The following is a 19,484-nucleotide window of genomic DNA, read 5'->3' as shown; positions in this document are numbered from 1 at the left end:
TTAAGCATAGTCCACAAATTTTCAAAAGGGTTGAAGTCACAGCTTTGGGAAGACCGCTCTAAAAGGATAATGTTAGCTTGCATTATTAATTTCAAAACCAGTTTTTATGTGTGTTTGGGTAATTGTCCTGTTGGAATACCCAGTTGTGTCTAGCTGTTGATTTCATTATCTGTGACTACGTCCTCATTTTAGTTTTGACAGCATTTCTAATAGATAATGGCAGATGGCTTGAGCATGAATTGAGGCTGCAGTTTGGGGAACTGTTTTGCCTCAGAGGGAACTAGTGGTGGCTCCTGAGCCACGCAGATCTCCATGTACTAATGACAAGTATATAAATTGAAAATGGAAGGGAGGGTCAGGCACACAAAATGCAGCTTGTAGTGTCTGGGGGTCATATTTAGACAGAGATCCAGAAGGGAGGTGTATGGAGATGTGGTCCCAGTCCTGAAATTCAGATAAATTTATCTCCAATTGAGGTGAAGTTGACAAAGTTGGAAGTAGTCCTTCTTCATTATTCCAAAATAGCTTTAGAGTATGATGCTACCACCACCATGCTTGACAGTTGGAGCAGTTTTCTGTAAAACATGTTCGAAAGGGGTTCAAATCCATCATCTGTCTCGGTCTTTCTATGTGGAGTTTGCATGTTATCCTGGTGTTTGCGTGATATGCTGGTTTGCAAATTAGTGGCTTAAGTTGATAAGTTATTCTAAATTGCCTACAGGTGTTATATGTGTGTGAATGGTTTTCTGTCTCTGTGTATCAGATGGGTGAGCTGTCCAGGGTGTACTCCACCTTGCCTTGTGGCAGATGGGATAGACTCCAGTCCCCCCAGAAAATCCAAAATCATTATGAACTTGTACACCCAATTCTTGTTTTTTCTTTTTCTTTTTCTTTTTTAACAGCCATTAGAGACATACGCTATGCAATCATTCCTGGAAAAACAACTTTTTATGATTTGAAGAAATCATAAAAAGCCTCAAATTACCATGACATCTTTTGACCACATATTTTTATGCATTTAACTATGTATATTTCAATTAAATGGTACTTTTAACTGTTCTTTACTTTCCCTGATTTTGAAATCAAGATATACTGGAGATACATTTACTTGAGTACTGGACTAAAATACTGAATCTGCACTACAGCACAGTAATATAGTCCTGGTATACATAAATAATAAACAACAAGGGAAGTTTATGTCTGTTTGTGTTTTTTTCTGCTGGTATATCTTTCTCAGATTATACGTAAAAAGTCGTCTATACTGTCAACATTTACACAATACACCAACTGTATATTCTTTACAGTGATGATGACTTTAAGGACAAAGAACAATGCATGAATTACATTTTAAGCAATGTGCAAAAGTACAGTTCTGTGGTACTCAACGAGTGTTTTCATTTAATGCTGCTTTAAAATCGAGGGAAATAAAGGGAAACTCTAGCTGAATGCATTTTAATAGCTAGATACTTAAACTATTTACATTTTGTATATAAAATATAAACCCCCCAAAACCCAACAGTACATGTAATAAATCTATTGTTTGTGATACGAGCCATATAAACTAGCAGGATACTCGGTCAGTTTTCCCCATTTCTAAATAAAGTGAATACGCGGCTTAAAGCCTTGGAGTGGAAGGAACGAAAGTGATCTGGCGCCCCCTGTCGTCGAGCAGGGAAACAACAAGAACATAATGTATTTTTCTTTTACAGATTGGATGTACAGCCGCTCACAGACGTTTCTGCCCTCCAGCCTCTCTGTGTTTGTGAGACCTCACGTCCTGTCTTCTGCGAGCCCTGACTCGTCTTATCAGGCGCTTTGACCGGGCCGTGTGGTCCTGTGTGCCTGAAAATTCATGCTGCAAGCTTAATGTTACGTGTTGATATCGTCAAAAAAACAGCTGGATGCTACCCGGCTAGCGAGCGCTAGCAGAGCAGCCTCTGCGGGGATCGAGTCGGCGAAACAGGAGTGGGAGGATGGGTCGCTGCCTGGTAAGACAGCCTACCTAATTTATTAAGCGAGAGCCGGTGGTGTTCGAAGCTTCGTTTACAAAGAAGTAAATGCCGAGCTTTAAGCGGTCGCTGAGACTTAAACTGTCGTTTTGTGTGCAGTGATCAGAGAGGATGAGGAGTCGCAGTAACTCAGGAGTGCGGCTGGACGGCTATGCCCGGCTGGTCCAGGAGACTATCCTGTGCCATCAGGTGAGTTCAGACATGCACCAGAGACGAGGCAGCGCAGTAAAGCTGGAGCACTTCCGCAAAGGTGGAGTGGAGTAAGGGCCCCTTTTTGCGCAATGTTACTGAGAAACGTTTGAATGAAGCAATAATTCAAGATCTAAATGTGGAAGCACTTATTTCAAAATGAAGTATGTTGCATACTGTGATTACAGTTACTGATGCGTTACTACCCGTGTACTAGTTTAGATGTTGCAGAATGTACGTGGTTGTATATGAAATACTTTCATACATTATTTCAGACACTATAGTCCATTTGAACGTTTAAGTCATGTAAACTTTAAACGAGACAACACCAGGACCCAGTGTTATGGATTTCAGTTATGCACATATCCTTGATTTCTCCTTCAGAAGCATTCTAGGTATGGACATGTTTTGCAGCCCATATAGGTTAGAGTTCAGCCAAAAGTGAGCTGCACAGAAATAAACAAAGTGTGGGCAAAGTTCAGGCACTGGAACAGGCTTAGGACTGGAAAGCTATGTACTGTTATCTCCTGGCTCTTGAGCTCACATTGAGGCACCATCAACAGCTGTCTATGCTAAACTGTGACCCAGAGAGTACTCAGCTGATAGGAAACAGCATCAGCTTTCCAGGCATAGCATATACTGATATGTCGGGGTATATGTTTAGTGAGAGAGGAGGGGGTGACACACTGATGTCTCAGGCTCCTCCAAATATAAACTGCAACTGCTGTATTATTGTTATTGGGCACACATGAACTTTCAGTAACTTTCAGTCAAAGGACTTTGATACTTTTTAACAATTTCAGTTTGAATTGTAATCAGTGGGACCATGCTTTCATTCATTTTCAGCTCTGCTCATAGGAGATCACAATAACACATATAAGAATAATAGCTATGAATCTGTGATAGCCAAAGAAGAATCACGCCTCGTCGACTTAAAGTGTGTATTGGGTCCTGTCTGTCTGTTGTAATCGTTGGTGGACCAAAATTTGCACCAGCCCACATGGATAAATCAAATACTCTCTGGAGAAAAATGTTATGGTCAGATGAGACAAACATTGAGCTGTTTGGAAGAGTAAAGCTGAGGCTTTCAAACCTAAGAACACTTTACAAACTGTCAAGCATGGTGGTGGTAGCATCATGCTCTGTAGCTGTAATGCTGCTTATGATACTGGTACATTGCACAAAGTGGATGGAATAATGAAGGATGACTATCTTCAAATTCTTCAGCTTCACGTCAGATCAACAGCTAGAAAGTTGAAACTTGGACACAGTTGGGTTTTCCAACGGGACAATGATCCCAAACACACCAGAATTGGTTTTGGAATGGAGCTTCTGTAAAGGCCTTCCCAAAGCCCTGACCTCAGAAATGTTAAAGATTTGTGTTTGTGGTACAATCATTCAACTCTCAAAAAACAAAACAAAACCCTAAATCACAATTATGATCACATTCAGGCTCATGATGAGTGCAGGTAAACTATTGACCACAACTGTATCCTTCACACCACCCCTGTCTTTACTATTAGTTAACATGTCACATGTGTCTTGGTTTCAGAATCCAGTGACAGGACTTCTTCCTGCCAGTGCGCAGAAGAAGGATGCCTGGGTGAGGGATAATGTTTACAGTGTCCTGGCGGTGTGGGGGCTGGGAATGGCCTACCGGAAGAATGCAGACCGCGATGAAGACAAGGCCAAAGCTTATGAACTGGAGCAGGTGTGTTTGCAACATAAATAGAGCGAGTGAAAAAGGGGCCTGTGCATTCTTTCAGTTATCACGGGTTAAATATTTGAGGATAGCAATACTTAGTAAAACTTTAATGAATGTGGGCTGTAGTTAAGCTAAAGTATCACATTAGCTCAACATAAAATATTGTTTTACTCTTAAATAGCTTAAAGTGAAAGTGAATATAAAAGAATCACATTTGTTTTGGTCAGCACTGCGATCATAACGTTTTAGTAGGCTTTAGAAAGAAGAGGATTAAAGAAAGAGGAAAGGATTATTTCATTCTGACATAACATAGTGCACATGCTGAACATGCACAGGCTTTCACCCATACATACAACCTACAGTGCATGTACTGAGTGCCATCAATCAACAAGTAGCACTCTGCCCCTAATTATAGAGTAAGGTGTTATAATGTCTAACTTTAAAATCAGGCCAGCACTGATAAAAGTTTCTGATTAAGATTCATTAAACGAATTGCTAAAAATTATCTAATGTGTATGAAAAAAAACCCCAATTCATAGTTCTGTTAGAATTTTTTAAGTACATTTTTAGCTCTTGTAACTTTGAGTCAGTGTTTAATAGTCCAAGCTGATAAATTTGCTAACCTGTTTGATAGAATACAGCACATTGCAAAAGTCTCGAGCCCCCCTCCACGGGTTCTTGTGGGAAATGTGAGAATAAATACACAGAGCTACAAGAGATGATTGTAACTGTTTCCTTTCCAGCTTGCTAGAAATAGAAAGTAAATTGCATCACGGTGAGATTTTTGCCGTTTACTGATAGAGCTGTTTTTGTTTGCTGGCAGAGTGTGGTGAAACTGATGCAGGGGCTTCTGCAGTGCATGATGAGACAGGTAAGATATACCCTGGGTTTGAGTATTGGACTGCTGGGCAAACAAAACAAACAACTTGATGACGTCGCTTTGTACTGTGGAATTATTGACGTTGCTGATTAGCTTATGAAGAAACTCATTATAAACTTAGCTAAAGCTATAGACAAAAAACAATGAGTTTTTGGTCATGTGTTTCCAGGTGGCCAAGGTGGAGAAGTTCAAACACACCCAGAGTACAAAAGATTGCTTGCATGCCAAATATGATACTCCCACTTGTGCCACAGTGGTCAGAGATGATCAGTGGGGTCATCTCCAGGTGGACGCCACCTCGATTTACCTGCTGATGCTGGCACAGATGACAGCCTCAGGTACAATAGTGATGCAGACTGCTTTTTTTATGTATATATATAATTTTTGCCTTTTCTTTGCCTTGGTGTTGTAACATCATGTTATTAAAGAATGAGTTTTCCTTTGTTCAAACAGAACTGAACATAGTTGTTATCTTATCCCGCAGGTCTTCGTATCATTTCCAACCTGGACGAGGTAGCCTTCATCCAAAACTTGGTCTTCTACATAGAGGCTGCCTACAAAGTAGCGGTGGGTAATGTTTTTTCGAGGTCTTGTTTGGGTATGTGGTGTCTGGAGGGTGACATATGAGTAGTTAAATGAAAAGACACAGAATAAAAGCTGCTCCCAAAGTATGTGCATGTCGAGTCTTCTACTGTAACACGTCCAGATGTTTGGAAACACTTCTGGGTTTTGGACTGACTTCAGAGGAGTGTAACCACAGGTTTTTGAAACAATGAATGAAAGAATTATTAGTAAAAAGTCAGAGGTTTGTTTGTTTGTTTGTTTTGTTTCTGTTATCATAGTTTAATGATAAATTAGTGGAATAGGCTTTTCAGTGCCATGATGAGTTTCAGTACTGGAGAGTTGCTATAAAGAAATGAAGCCATGACCATTTTTACCACTGCAGGACTATGGAATGTGGGAACGAGGTGACAAGACTAACCAGGGCATTCCTGAGCTCAATGCCAGCTCTGTAGGAATGGCTAAGGTACAAAGGATATGTGATATTTAATAATTATCAGCATTTATGATACACTGTACTGTCCATTCATGGATATAGGGATTCATCTGCATATGCACGTTGCAGGCAGCGCTTGAAGCTATAGATGAGCTGGATCTGTTTGGTGCTCATGGAGGGCCAAAGTCAGTAATCCATGTGTTGCCTGATGAAGTCGAACACTGTCAGGTATCATTTTTAATTAGCCTTTAGCTATGGTAGCATCACCTCTGTTTGTCTTTCTTGTATTCAGCGTGCTGTTTTTCCCCTTCAGTCTATTCTGTGCTCCATGCTGCCAAGAGCTTCAACTTCAAAGGAAATAGATGCTGGTCTTCTGTCCATTACTTCTTTCCCTGCGTTTGCTGTGGAGGATGCTGACCTGGTGGCCGTGACGAAGTCAGAGATCATAAGCAAACTGCAGGTGAAGTCAAAGCATAAACAAGCTGGACATTTCTGCCAAGGAAAAGTATATTGTTTGGTATTTTGACCTGCGCTCTTTAAATTCTACTCTTTGCTTTATTTCAGGGTCGCTATGGCTGCTGTCGCTTTATCAGGGACGGATATCGTTGTCCCAAAGAGGTGATATATTCTAGTATTAAGGCTCATGGGACATGTAAATGCATTACAGCAGCGAACCCAGGGAGGAGGTGCTCTTTTTTAGTGAAGAGTATAGATGTCTATGTTTTTTTGCAGGAAAGCTTATGTAAGCTCCTGATCTTTCTCTCTAGGATCCATCTCGGCTGCATTATGATCCTGCTGAGCTCAAGCTATTTGAGAATATTGAGTGTGAGTGGCCTGTGTTTTGGACTTACCTCATCCTGGATGGTATTTTTGCTGGTGATCAAGTTCAGGTAAAGCAACCAAAGACACTGGTTCATATGCACTTTCTGCTGTACTCACACAATCATTGAGTCACTTTGGATATGGCTTTTTTAACAATAACAACAAATTTGCTTTTGTACAGGTGCAAGAGTACCGTGAAGCACTGGAGGGTGTTTTAATCAGAGGGAAGAATGGCATTAAGTTGGTGCCTGAACTTTATTCTGTTCCTCCTGACAAGGTATCCTAGACTCACGGAGAGCACAAGATACAGTTAGTGCAGTTAGTACCTCTGTACACCACCATAGTATGGGTTATATTTTAAAATGAATGTGTGTTTTAAGAGTATTAACAAAAGTATTGCATTAGCTATGTAGGAATTACAGCCATTTTTAAACATGGTTCCACATTTTGACAGATATACAGTGGGGCAAAAAAGTATTTAGTCAGCCACCGATTGTGCAAGTTCCCCCACCTAAAATGATGACAGAGGTCAGTAATTTGCACCAGAGGTACACTTCAACTGTGAGAGACAGAATGTGAAAAAAAAATCCATGAATGACTCTTTTCCCTGTTTTTTGTCATCATCTATATTCTATAAAGTTGTAGTTTTGTTCACCTAAGGGTTATTTTTGCTAATTTTACTCATACATTGTCAATCTGTTGGGTAGAAATATTAGCTCCAGACTCTGTCTGCTCCCTACTGTTCTGTTTACCTGTTGTGATAAAGACAGGGACTGTTTCAGTGTATATATCTGTTTATTAAGATACCAAAAAAATATGTACCTCTTGCAGGTTGAGGAGGAGTATAGCAATCCTCACTCAGTAGACAGGGTAGCCATGGGTCAGCTGCCACACATGTGGGGACAGTCACTCTACATCTTGGGGTGCCTTCTGGCTGAGGTAGGTCCTGAGCTACACACTAGCTTAAATGTTAGCTAGCCACAAGGCAACTGTTTGTTATCATTGTGTGTATGGCAGACAAATTGGGAATAATGCAGTATTCGAACAGACATTCAATACACAAAAACCACCTCACTTTTTATACGTATAAGCATTCAACGAATGTTATAAATCTTCTGCTTCGTCTTGCCTTTTCTTTTCGGATTAAGGGTTTTTTAGCACCAGGAGAGATAGATCCGCTCAACAGGAGATTCTCTACAAGCTTCAAACCAGATGTTGTGGTACAAGGTTGGTGATTAATTTGTAGGAAACTGATATGGGCTGAGAGTTAAAGTCTGGTACATTAAGCAAGATATTAACTAAACACTGCTTTGAAAATAGAGGGACTTTCAGCTTCAGTAACCAATGTCACATTTCTGAAATTAGTCATTTCTGATGTTCTAAAGTCAGCATATTTTTGTACACACCAATGCACCATTGTGCACACCAATTCATGCAAGCACTTTTTTATGCTTAAATGCTTTTTATCTAACACTCCAATAAATGCATCGGAGAGCAACTTGGGTTTAGTAACTTGCCCCAGGATATTTGGCATCCAGACTGGAGCAGCCAGATATTGAACTACCAACATTTTAATATATTTTAAAAATCTTTAAATATCTAAATTGCTTTTTATATGTTTGTTTTTTTTTAGTTTGTGTTCTAGCAGAGTCGGAGGAGATCCAGGAGTTGTTAAGAGATCTGGGGATCGAGGTACAAACGATGGCAGAAGTTCTGCCCATCAGGGTCATGCCAGCTCGCATCCTGAGCCATGTCTATGTTAGACTGGGTAAACGAGCACTCTTTTCCTTACAGTGTACACCTGTGCATGTGTGTTCATATTAAAATAAATAAGAGTACCATCTGGTGTCTCTGCCACAGGGAACAGCAAGAAACTGAGTCTGAGTGGGCGGCCGTACAGACACATTGGTGTCCTGGGAACATCCAAATTCTACGAGATCCGAAATCGCTCTTACATATTCACCCCTCAGGTAAAACTAGGGCATGTTGTGACCTTGTTATGTTAGCCACATTAACATTAATAATTGAACAATAAATATTTGAATTTCTATATTTCTGCTTGGCCCCCCCTTTGTTCAGTTTCTGGATCAGCACCATTTCTATCTGGCTCTGGACAACCAGATGATTGTGGAGATGTTACGGACCGAACTGGCCTATCTCTCTTGTTGCTGGAGGATGACAGGGCGGCCCACGCTCACATTCCCAATCACCCGTAGCATGCTGGGTAATAACCAAAGCATATCAGTCTGTAATTGTTCTACATAATATAATTAATAATGTACTGTATTTTTAAGCTAATATAAAAAATAAACTTAGATGTTTAGACTGCATGTTCAAACAGGAGATGTCACTGCTGAACACATGAACTGTGAGTAGCTCCTAATTTTTTACCTGATGAATGTCCATCTTTTTTCTGTCTAGATGAAGATGGAGAAACAATTGATTCATGTATCCTGTCAACTCTAAGGAAACTACAGGATGGCTATTTTGCTGGAGCGAGGTTTGTTTCCCTCTATAGCTTAAAACAACAGATGATGTGACTTTTGTATAAAGTTTGTGGCTGACCACTACAGGGTGCAGATGTCAGACGTCTCCAGTGTCCAGACCACTTCTTTTCACACTCGTCTCAGCTTCCTGGATGAAGAGAATGATGACATATTGCTTGAGGATGGAGGCGATGATGATGATGGATATGGAGAGGAGTATAATATCTGTCGTCCCTCGGGTAATTACTTATTGTCCAAGACTGTACAGCAGTTGTGTGGCACAATTAATTTGTCCTGTTTGTAAACATGGTTCAATTCGATTTAACTCTAGATGACTCAGAAGATGTATTTGACCAGTACCTCACCCAGCTCCTTCACAGCACCACTACCAAGTGCCATCTTCCTCCCATCCAGAGGGGGCAGCACCATGTCTTCAGTCCAGAACATACCACAAGAGACATCCTGTCTTTTATGGCGCAGGTCCAGGGCCTGAACGTTCCCAGTGAGTTTCTCAACAATGTAATGACCATGCTAGTTTTCATGCTAGTGCAGATACACTAACCATAGTGTGTATTTAAAAGATGGATGTGGTCACCACAATGCCACCAATTGTTTTGTGAAGCCTTGTCTTGAGCGTTTTGGTTGTTTTGTTTATTTGAGACAAGCACAGTGTCAGTGTGACTGAAAATGTTTGCTGAGGTCACACATTAAGCAAGGACTTTCACCCCCTGCTGGCCATTAGAAGGACAGGCAGGTTTATGGCACTCGAGCACTGGCTTCACCCTCCTATCACAGCCATCTTTTATAAGGAGTCTGTAATGATATAATAAGACTGATGTTAGATTTTTTTGACACTAAGCCATTGTCAAGCCTGTCAAACCTGCACAGGTCTGGTCTACCTCCTGAACCCAAGGGACGAGTCATCACAGTGCAAGCTGTTACTGCAGTAAAAACTGTGATTGAAGGAATTTTCTAATAATAATCCAGTAATAAGCAAAGGTCCCTGTTTAACAGCAAAGCAGAGACCTTAAAAGGCATTTTTTTGTAATAAGCTGCCAGTGTGTTAAAAAGCAGAGACTCTCTTTTTAATGCTCCGTTTTAATGACACGTATTTTCAGAGTCTTCCATGTATCTGCCTGTGACTCCGGTCAAGAGCAAACATCGCAAATCTCTCAACCTTCTTGATGTTCCTCATCCTCAGCACGGCCCACAGGCGAAACAGCACAAGGTAGGCACAGCACATCCTTCCACCAGCAAACTCACTTCTCTCATGACGTGAGTATTGCTATGAGTACATTTGTCTAACCCTGGCACTTTTCCTTTACTAGTCACACTCTGCTGCTGATCTTCATCTGCCGCGAGACTCTCAGGGCAACACAGACTTTGAAGCATTGGTCAGGCAGCTAAAAGAATGCCCCACTCTTCAGGACCAGGCTGACATCCTCTACATTCTCTATGTGATGAAGTATGATTATCAAGACAAAAGTAGAGCAAACGTTTGATTAAAAAATGCTGCTTTTGTAATTGCCCGTCGTGTGTTTTTGTTCTCTTGAGCAGAGGAGCTGATTGGCTGGTGGAGTTGTCAGGTCCTGGGCAGGGTGGGGTCAGTGTGCGATCACTGTTGGAGGAGCTGTACGTAGAAGCCGGAGCCTGTAAAGAGTGGGGGCTCATTAGGTACATCTCTGGAATACTGCGCAAGAGGGTGGAGGTCCTCGCTGAGGTCAGTGTCTTAGGAAAAAGGTGGCTTAGCACCTGGTTGGAGATTATTTTAAACAAAGTGTGTCAGCAACTTGCAGCAGAGATTATGTGCTTGACTTGGACACCTAAGTAGTAAGACAGCACTACCACCAACAGCATGATGATGCCATTCCACATGTAGCCACAAATTGACCTTACAAACATATATCATAAATCATGTATACTTATATATTCAGTCTTTATCCATGTCATTGGTATCTTCCATGTGGATCAGTCACTGTGATCAGATATCTGGACTTGTTCTGATCCAGTGTTGTTGAATCATTGCTGACTGTTTGTTGACCTAGCCTATTCCTCCTGCAACAAACAGCTTCAGTCACTCACTCATGCTACAAGTAAGATTTAGGAAGTTCCTAATAGGTGTGTTTTGAACAGGATCAACAGTGTCCATGGCCATTTATTAATAATTCATTCCACATGTATTTGTCCTTTCTGCAGGCCTGCACAGATCTGATTTCCCATCACAAGCAGCTGACTGTAGGTCTACCTCCTCAACCCAGGGAAAGAGTGATCACAGTGTAAGCCGTTATTGCAGTAAAACAGTGTGGCTGAAGAAATCTTCCAATAATAATCCAAGGTCTCTGTCCTGATTCTTTTCAGCCCTCTTCCGCCAGATGAGTTAAACAACCTCATCTACGAAGCCAGTGGTCAGGACATCAGTGTAGCAGTGGTCACTCAGGTAAATCAGTCACCGTTTGGACTGACTGATAATTTTTTCACACACCAATCTTACAGCCTTGAACTGTGTGTGTCTGTCATGTAGGAAATCATGGTGTATCTAGCCATGTATGTGCGCTCCCAGCCCGCTCTGTTCGGGGACATGCTCAGACTCAGGATAGGACTCATCATGCAAGTGATGGCCACTGAGTTAGCTCGCAGCCTGCACTGTTCTGGTAGGAAAAAACACCCAAACACAACGTACACATGCACATGCACGCATAACCGAGTGGTTGAGCAAAGGAATTAAGTCTGCAGAGTGTGCAATATGAAAAGCTTGAAATGTCTTTGTAGGGGAGGAGGCGTCAGAGAGTTTGATGAGCCTGAGTCCATTTGGCATGAAGAACCTACTGCATCACATCCTCAGTGGCAAAGAATTTGGGGTGGAGAGAAGCAGTGAGTTTTGTTGTTCCCTATGCATCCATCCCTCATCCCTCAGGAACAGCTGAACACCTTTGTAATAATCATGGTCATATATTTTGTTGCTCTCACACAGAGTCTATGTATTCTACACCAGATCAGGAACCTTGTTACTTAAAATGATTAATCAGGAAAAAATTTATTTGACTTCCCCTTAAACAATCCTGAATCTTTGATCTGTGACTCCTGTTTTTTTTCCCATCAGTGCGCCCAATCCAGTCTGCAGCCACTAGCCCTGCGATATCCATCCATGAACTAGGTCACACAGGAGCTACAAAGACTGAACGCACAGGAATACACAAGCTAAAGAGTGAGATAAAACAGGTGGGAATAATAGGACATAGAATTCTAAGTATTGTAATTTAAGTATATATATTTAATCTGCTTCAAGTGCCTTTTTATCTATCTATCTATCTATCTATCTATCTATCTATCTATCTATCTATCTATCTATCTATCTATCTATCTATCTATCTATCTATCTATCTATCTATCTATCTATCTATCTATCTATCTATCTATCTATCTGTGAATGTAATGACACTGTTCTTCTCTTTTTGCAGCTGGATGACTCTCGCCCTACAAGTGTGGGTTGGCTTTAATAATATCTAGCATGTGACTTTTTCTGACCTTGGTCTAAATGACTAAATCAGTCTAAATCCATAGCTGGAGTGACTCTCATCCCATCCCATGACAGTAGGAGAACAAGACTTGGACTTCAGATAACTTTTCTGCAGTTTGATGAACCAGTCCAGACCTTCATTAAGCTGTTTTCCCCCCACCCCCATAACCCATCTTGTTATAGCATTTGGTCATGGATTGGCATGGTTTGTTTGTTAAAGGATTTCTGTTGTGATCAGCCCTGTCCAGCTATCGTTTTGCTTACAGCAGTCTTTCTCGTGTGCTGATTTTCGCAGCTCTGTTGTCATTTTTACTCATGCCCTTGCTCTGTGTGGCTCCAGCGTCATCATATTTGCAGTGCGACAGCCGTGTGAACCATCTCAAACTGTTCTCTGTCATCTGTCATCCATATCCATGTGTAGATCTTCAGTGGCGGTTTTTCCTTGAGTAGCAATGTCACATCGCCTCGCTCTACGGTAAACCATTTCACCTCGCCTGCTTCATGTCACCTTATTTGTTTTAAGGTTGCAATAGGAAGTATGTGTAGACCAAGCAAACTCCATTCGGATTTCATAGTTTATGTAGATATCTTACAGTTTACTCGTGGCTTTACCTATTTAAGGATGAGGATGCTGTTATTTTGTAATCTATTATTATTAACAACGGTTTTAATGAGAAAGCAAGCGCTCACAAATGTACCCAACTAACAAGTATAGTGTGTTAGAGCTCAATTGATAACTTTCATCTATTTATAAATGATGAAACAGTACATATCAAGACAAGATTCCAATTCTTTGCATTATGTTAAAAACAACGTTAACATAACGTTTTTATTTGATCTCATATCAGCACGGGCTCTACTGTGGCCGAAGCCTGGGGTAGCTTGTGATCATAAATCTCTGGGTCTGGGAGACGTCTGCATTTATAATAGCTTGGCAAAAATAACCCTGGGTGTGTTTATCATAATGAAGCAATGTGGCAGCTGTTGCAACATTATACTGTATCATTTCTGGTTGGAAGATAATTAGTAAAGGCACAAGCTATATCAGGCTGTTACTACGGCTACAACACTAGTTAGTAAGCTCTTTAGAGTATTTATCATTAACACCAATAATATAATAATAGCAGCCTTGTCCTTCAGCATATATACTAAAGTGCTTTTTTGCCAAGTTTGATGGAGTGTCAGTATGCATGGATAACTGCATGAAAGGTGGAAAAGCTATCATTTCGTGGTCTGGTGAGCTAAAAAAAAAAGTGCTCCAATATTTCAACCTTTTTTACATGTTTTGGCTCGCCACAGCGGTGCAGTAGCCCTTCCACTCCCAGTGGAATGCTGTCCCCGGTGAGCACTTGTCCAGGAGACGGCCAGCTGCACTGGGAGGAGAGGCAAGGCCAGTGGCTGAGGAGACGCAGGCTAGATGGTGCCATCAACAGAGTACCTATGGGTTTCTACCAAAAGGTGTGGAAGATCCTGCAGAAGTGCCACGGTCTGTCCATCGACGGATACGTGTTACCCTCTTCTACCACAAGAGAGGTAGATACTCGCAGACCTGCTGCAGATTTGGACTTCCTGCATATGTGTGTGTTTAAATTCTGTGTTTTCTGTTTAGATGACAGCAGGAGAGATTAAGTTTGCAGTGCAGGTTGAATCTGTGCTGAACCACGTCCCTCAGCCAGAGTACCGGCAGCTGCTAGTGGAGACGGTGATGGTTGTGGGCCTGATAGCGGACGTAGACGTGGACAACATCGGCGGCATCATCCACGTGGATCGCGTCTTGCATTTGGCCAATGACCTTTTCCTCAGTGACCAGGTACTAACAGAGAAAGGTTTTTGGTCTGTTGCAAGTATTCGTTCACTGAGCTTCACTCTGCGTTACCTCTTCATCTTTAGAAATCCCACGGCGCCAGTGAGTATTTCCTTGAGAAGGACCCAGCAACCGGAATCTGCAACTTTTTCTACGACAGCGCTCCTAGTGGTAGCTATGGCACCATGACCTATCTCTCCAAAGCAGCAGTCACTTACGTCCAGGACTTCCTGCCAAGTTCCAGCTGCCTGATGCAGTGAATGGGCAGACTGGTGTGTTTTACTAACAGACTCTATAAACACCCGAAGAGGCATGTTTCATAAAACTAACTTTTATCACCTCATACTGTTCATGCGGTGCTTGTAAGTATACTCTTTAATAAGCTGTGTAGCGCTCATATAACTGTTCTAACATCGTAGCCTTAGCTGCCAGTGCAGACCTCTGTATTTCAGTTTATTTCGTCTTTGTGAGTCTAGACCGTAAACCTATTTATTTTGTGAACGTGCTGCTCAGACGTATGTTTATGACATTTACAATCTTACTCTGTTGTCTGTCTTGTAATTTATCGTATGTTACAGTTCTATTCAGGCTCAGCATTTACCAGAGGAATGTCAATCATATGTGCACTACTTATTCCTCATAAATCAATTTCTGCTGTTATTCTCTATTTTTTACTTAGTAACATCGTAATTTATTGTTCTGCTGTAATTAATGAGATAATTCCCCAGATATGTGGGAAAAACAAGTAAAATATACAACTTGTGCCACAGATTAGCTTTTCACTCACACATGACCACGTTCATAACAACACATGTATTTATTTTTAAGTGTGATAGTTTCCATGTTCTTTATTATTTTGTTTTCATTGCAGCCAATTATGTTTTAGTACTAACAATACTCTGTTTGGGAACAGTTTTTTAAAAATCTGTGTTGTGTGTATAAAGATAAAAATCAGTCTATTTCTGCAAATCTCCAGGGTTATGCTACTGATATGTCTGGTCAACTTTACCTCAACATATACTAAAGGTTTGTTCATTTAGTGTGAAATAAAGAAAGAAAAAAAAGCTTTCATGTGTCTTTTTTAATATGCACATCCATTTTCCTGTTTCACAGAAAGGACTGCAATGTAGTAATTAATTTACAGCAAAAGTAAGTTAACGACTACCCAACAGGTGGAAGTTGGCCAGGTGTTTTCCTTGGCATAGACTAGCAGTGGGTGTCTAGTCTGTTTTCCCAGCTGCTGAAATGATAGTAGGCCTCTTTTTGCTGACATTTTTATTTGCAATAGTAGCGCAGTAGAGTAACCACATGTGCAGTTAATGATGGCTCAGTGTCACTATTAGGGTGTCAGTTCTGTATAACAGAAGAACTGATATAACTAAAAAAAAACTACATTAAAGATTAAGGGAGACTTATTGTGCTAATTTCCAACTCTATAAAAATCCTCATGGACTACTAGATCATGATTACATGATTCACGTTTGACAGTAATTCTTTGTACTGAACTTTGGTGCAACCCGTACACATTCACTCTCTATAACAAGCTTCTATATCACCCTCCAAGTCAACTTCCTTTTGAGCAACTTCTCTTAGCAAACAGGTTTGAACAGCGCCTCGAGGCAACTGTTGTTGTGATTTGGCGTTATATAAATAAAATTGAATTGAACAGCAAGGGAGTGTAGCTGCTGATGCATTTTGGCATCATAAAGATCTAAGACTCAAAGTGTGCATGTCCAGAACCATATCCATTTTCCAAAACAGTCCCATCTTTTATTAGAGACTTACAAAATTGTCCTAGTCATATGCAGGCCCGATTTGAATATAAGACATAAGTCAGACCATCTCAGACCTACTAAGTTTGTTATTTTGCAGCTTTTAACCTTTTACTGGGAACTTGAAATGCTTGCACACGGCAAATTTCACAACCCTAGAGAGTTACTGGAGGATATTACAAGACTGTTACCTTTTATCTTTCCTAAAAAAAAAAAAGGTCATTGTTAAGATGCAAATCAAGGAACTGTTTACGATTCCTTGCCAGATAAAGCATTAATTGAAAATATAAATATTGTATTACAAATTGCTATATTCATATAGCTATTTTCTTAAAGTTGCAAAGTGCTTCATAACTGAAATTTTGTAAAGCATTAAAAAAACAAGAAAAAGTTAAAAACATTTGTTAAAAAAAAAAATCTATTTGATTCAAATAAAAAATAAAATAAAAAATAAAAACGTTACCAGGATGTTGTTGTTCAGACAGGGGCTAAAATCCTGAGATGTGATAAAAACAAAACAAAAAAACAAACAAACATTGGGATTTGAATAACATTTGTGCAAAATGTTAACTCACTGCAGCTCGTGGACATTTCTGACTGTTTGCAAAAACTCACGAGCAAAAAAACAAATCCACCTATACCCAACCTCATACCGGTGTAATGACATAATTTCCCCGAAAGATGGCAGCATAACAGTGCTACTGTGATGTAAAGGTTTTCGCTAACTGCTACCAGAGACTGGTCTGATAAGCACCGGTCTGATAAGCACACTACAAATCCCATGTCACTGGTATCTGAAAAGATCTATGGCCTGTGTCCCTGTTCTTCTTCACCAACATTAGCTTTTTTGTGTGTTGTTTGCTTCTAAAATGCAGTTGAACGCTGCTCTGTCGACACAGTTGTGCTGCTTTCAAATACTGTGTGTAAAATCTGTCAAATTACCGTGGTGCGTTCAAGCGCTCTCCTTTTACCATATAACTGCTTCAAATTTAAGCAAGTATGATAATAATAATAATTTATTATAATTATAATTATGATGATAAAAATACACACTCCTTATTTTTTCTATAATTATAGTTGTTGGAATTGATATTTCTTATATTGTCATTTGTGCTAAAATATATAGATATATAATCATTGCCTTTATGTGTCCTAATATGGCTATCATTATGAAGAAAAGGCCGGACAGTCAGAGGATTTATTTTCAACCATCTAACATTTCCTTTATCTGTGTCTGTGCTGACAAAATGTGCTTTCTTTATTTAGAGTGCAGCTTAGTGCAGAGACGAGCTATGTTACATTTGGAATGGACCATGTTCTGTTTCTTGAGGTGCAAGACTTCACACCTTTAAATGTTCATTTGAGATATGACCTATTGCAAGTCCCTGTTTTTATGTTTAGCAAGACGCTTATGTCTGCTTTTCTGCATACCTCATACACACAGTTTAAGTTCATTGAAAGGTCATATGTGTATGTATGGTATGGCTGGAAACACACACACACACACATACATGCACCTACACACACAGAATACAGACACTGATGTTGTTCAGATATGACTGCTTAAGAATGTCACGTGTATTTGTAATTGCATATTCATGAATGATTGCTTGTTGACAATAAAAAGGGCTGTAGCGAAGGAATCAGTCAAAGTTGGCTAAGGACAGGTGAAGGCCTGGGCTGACTTCCCTCGCGAGCCACAAAGACAACAGAGCTCTGTCTTGACTTCTTTTGTCGTGCAGTTATTGAGTGTCTCGTTTTCCAGCGGGGTTTGTGTCTAGATAAACCCAACAATAGTTATTTAGACCAACTAGTAAATGAAGAGAAAATGTGTGTATACAACTGATGCCAAATCAGTTTCTAGCGTACTCTCCATCTCTGGACTCTGGTGGAGACAAGAATACATTTAACTAAACATCTTATAGTTTTGGACAAATAATTTAGGGACCTCCCACTGGACACTTATATTTTACAATTTAAGAAATAATAATAAAAAAATCATCAAATCATACTGATTACTTAACAGCGCTCATATAACTTTTACATAGTATTATAGTGTGCCAAGGTGACATTTAACGAATACATAACCAATGTTCCCTCTAATTTTTTATGTGTCTGAGCGAACACACAAACTCCCTGAGCGATCCCGTGGACCACTGTGAGCGACAGCAGATGCGTGCACTGTGGTCACGCCAGCATAGCCAGGAGCCAGTGTCATTCCAGTGAGCATGAGTGAATAATTTAAACATGTAGGCAGTAACAATGTTCCAATCCCTCATAGAGACACAAACTACTCGCCTATCAGAGCTTCATGTTTTGTCCCAAATCCTTCCGGTATACTCAACATGCTCTCTTTTCAACTTTTTAGTTTTCTTGCTAAATATAATCTAAAGTGCTGCTGCACTGGTAAACCTTAAGACACTCGCAGGAAAACATTTCAAAGGTGACGTCAACAAGTTCACATCCATTTTCTATAAGTGACAGGGAGCAAGGTCAGGATTTAGAAGTAATATATTTCTGTGCATTCCCACCCACAGCCAAAACTCTCCAGTAAAGGTGCTTGTAATCTGTCCACTTTAATGCAGTAACACAAGTACCACAGTCAAGACATCTCGGTTCCTTTTATCTCCTGGTCCCTGGAGTATTATCAATCCAGTCAAATGTGTATTATTAATACATCAGTGGAGATTTGAAATCTCTGAGGCCTGCTCTAGAGTGACCATCAAGACTTTCTAATTAGTGTTGTGTGTTACTGAAAAATTTAGTATTGATACCACACCACATAAAAACAGCCAATAATGCCAATAACAAGATCTTTAACTTAGAAGAGAACCTTGTGTGGGGGAAGAACAGTGTGTTGTGATTCATGAGATGAATGATCATCATCAATTTGCAAATTCTGAAAACATTTTAGTGGGTTTTACTTTCAACAATAATTATTTAATATAACAAAACACATCTTTCAGCTTCTTGTGTATTTTGTTTTTGTTCTTTGGAGACCTGGAATGTAAATGCGCCTCTCTCCAAAGCACTTAGGTACTTTAGAGGAATTTTAAATTGATGTAACAATCAACACAGAAAGGTTCAGACATTTTTCCATAGTGCATTCAGTGGGCTTATTTTACTTTGAAAATCCCAGGGACTTCTTCCTCTTTCTAAATGTATTTCTTGAGCACAGGGATTAAAGTTCAACAGCTGAACTTTCTATCAGCTATGAGCCAAACAGAGTTGAACATACACTCTGCTTAGACACCTGTCCACACTCACACACACACAGATATTATTTTTATTTTGTTAAGTAAA

The 19,484-nt window shown here is 40.2% G+C and overlaps 1 protein-coding gene across 2 annotated transcripts; it reads left to right on the top strand.

The window, feature by feature from the left end:
• Positions 1-1,675: 1,675 nt before the first annotated feature.
• Positions 1,676-15,467, top strand: phka2 (phosphorylase kinase, alpha 2 (liver)). 2 transcript variants are annotated; one of them, XM_082531878.1, is made up of 33 exons: positions 1,676-1,988; positions 2,109-2,198; positions 3,751-3,909; positions 4,727-4,774; positions 4,953-5,121; positions 5,268-5,350; positions 5,730-5,810; positions 5,910-6,008; positions 6,094-6,240; positions 6,345-6,398; positions 6,548-6,670; positions 6,784-6,879; positions 7,434-7,541; positions 7,751-7,829; positions 8,236-8,370; positions 8,463-8,572; positions 8,682-8,826; positions 9,024-9,102; positions 9,176-9,327; positions 9,420-9,590; positions 10,207-10,316; positions 10,417-10,553; positions 10,646-10,808; positions 11,285-11,364; positions 11,447-11,525; positions 11,610-11,739; positions 11,858-11,959; positions 12,189-12,307; positions 12,547-12,570; positions 13,027-13,080; positions 13,905-14,138; positions 14,215-14,415; positions 14,496-15,467. In XM_082531878.1, exons 2-33 carry the CDS (start codon positions 2,121-2,123, stop codon positions 14,667-14,669), a joined length of 3,723 nt encoding a protein of 1,240 aa, XP_082388004.1. In that variant the 5' UTR covers positions 1,676-1,988; positions 2,109-2,120; the 3' UTR covers positions 14,670-15,467. The 2 variants fall into 2 exon arrangements, with proteins under 2 accessions (XP_082388004.1, XP_082388005.1); XM_082531879.1 differs by lacking the exon at positions 12,547-12,570.
• Positions 15,468-19,484: the final 4,017 nt, after the last annotated feature.

The sequence above is a fragment of the Aulonocara stuartgranti genome (assembly GCF_965226115.1).
Source record: "Aulonocara stuartgranti genome assembly, chromosome: 1".
Classification (NCBI taxonomy): domain Eukaryota; kingdom Metazoa; phylum Chordata; class Actinopteri; order Cichliformes; family Cichlidae; genus Aulonocara; species Aulonocara stuartgranti.
Note: the sequence above shows the minus strand (reverse complement) of the source record. Positions and strands in the feature narration are given on the sequence as shown.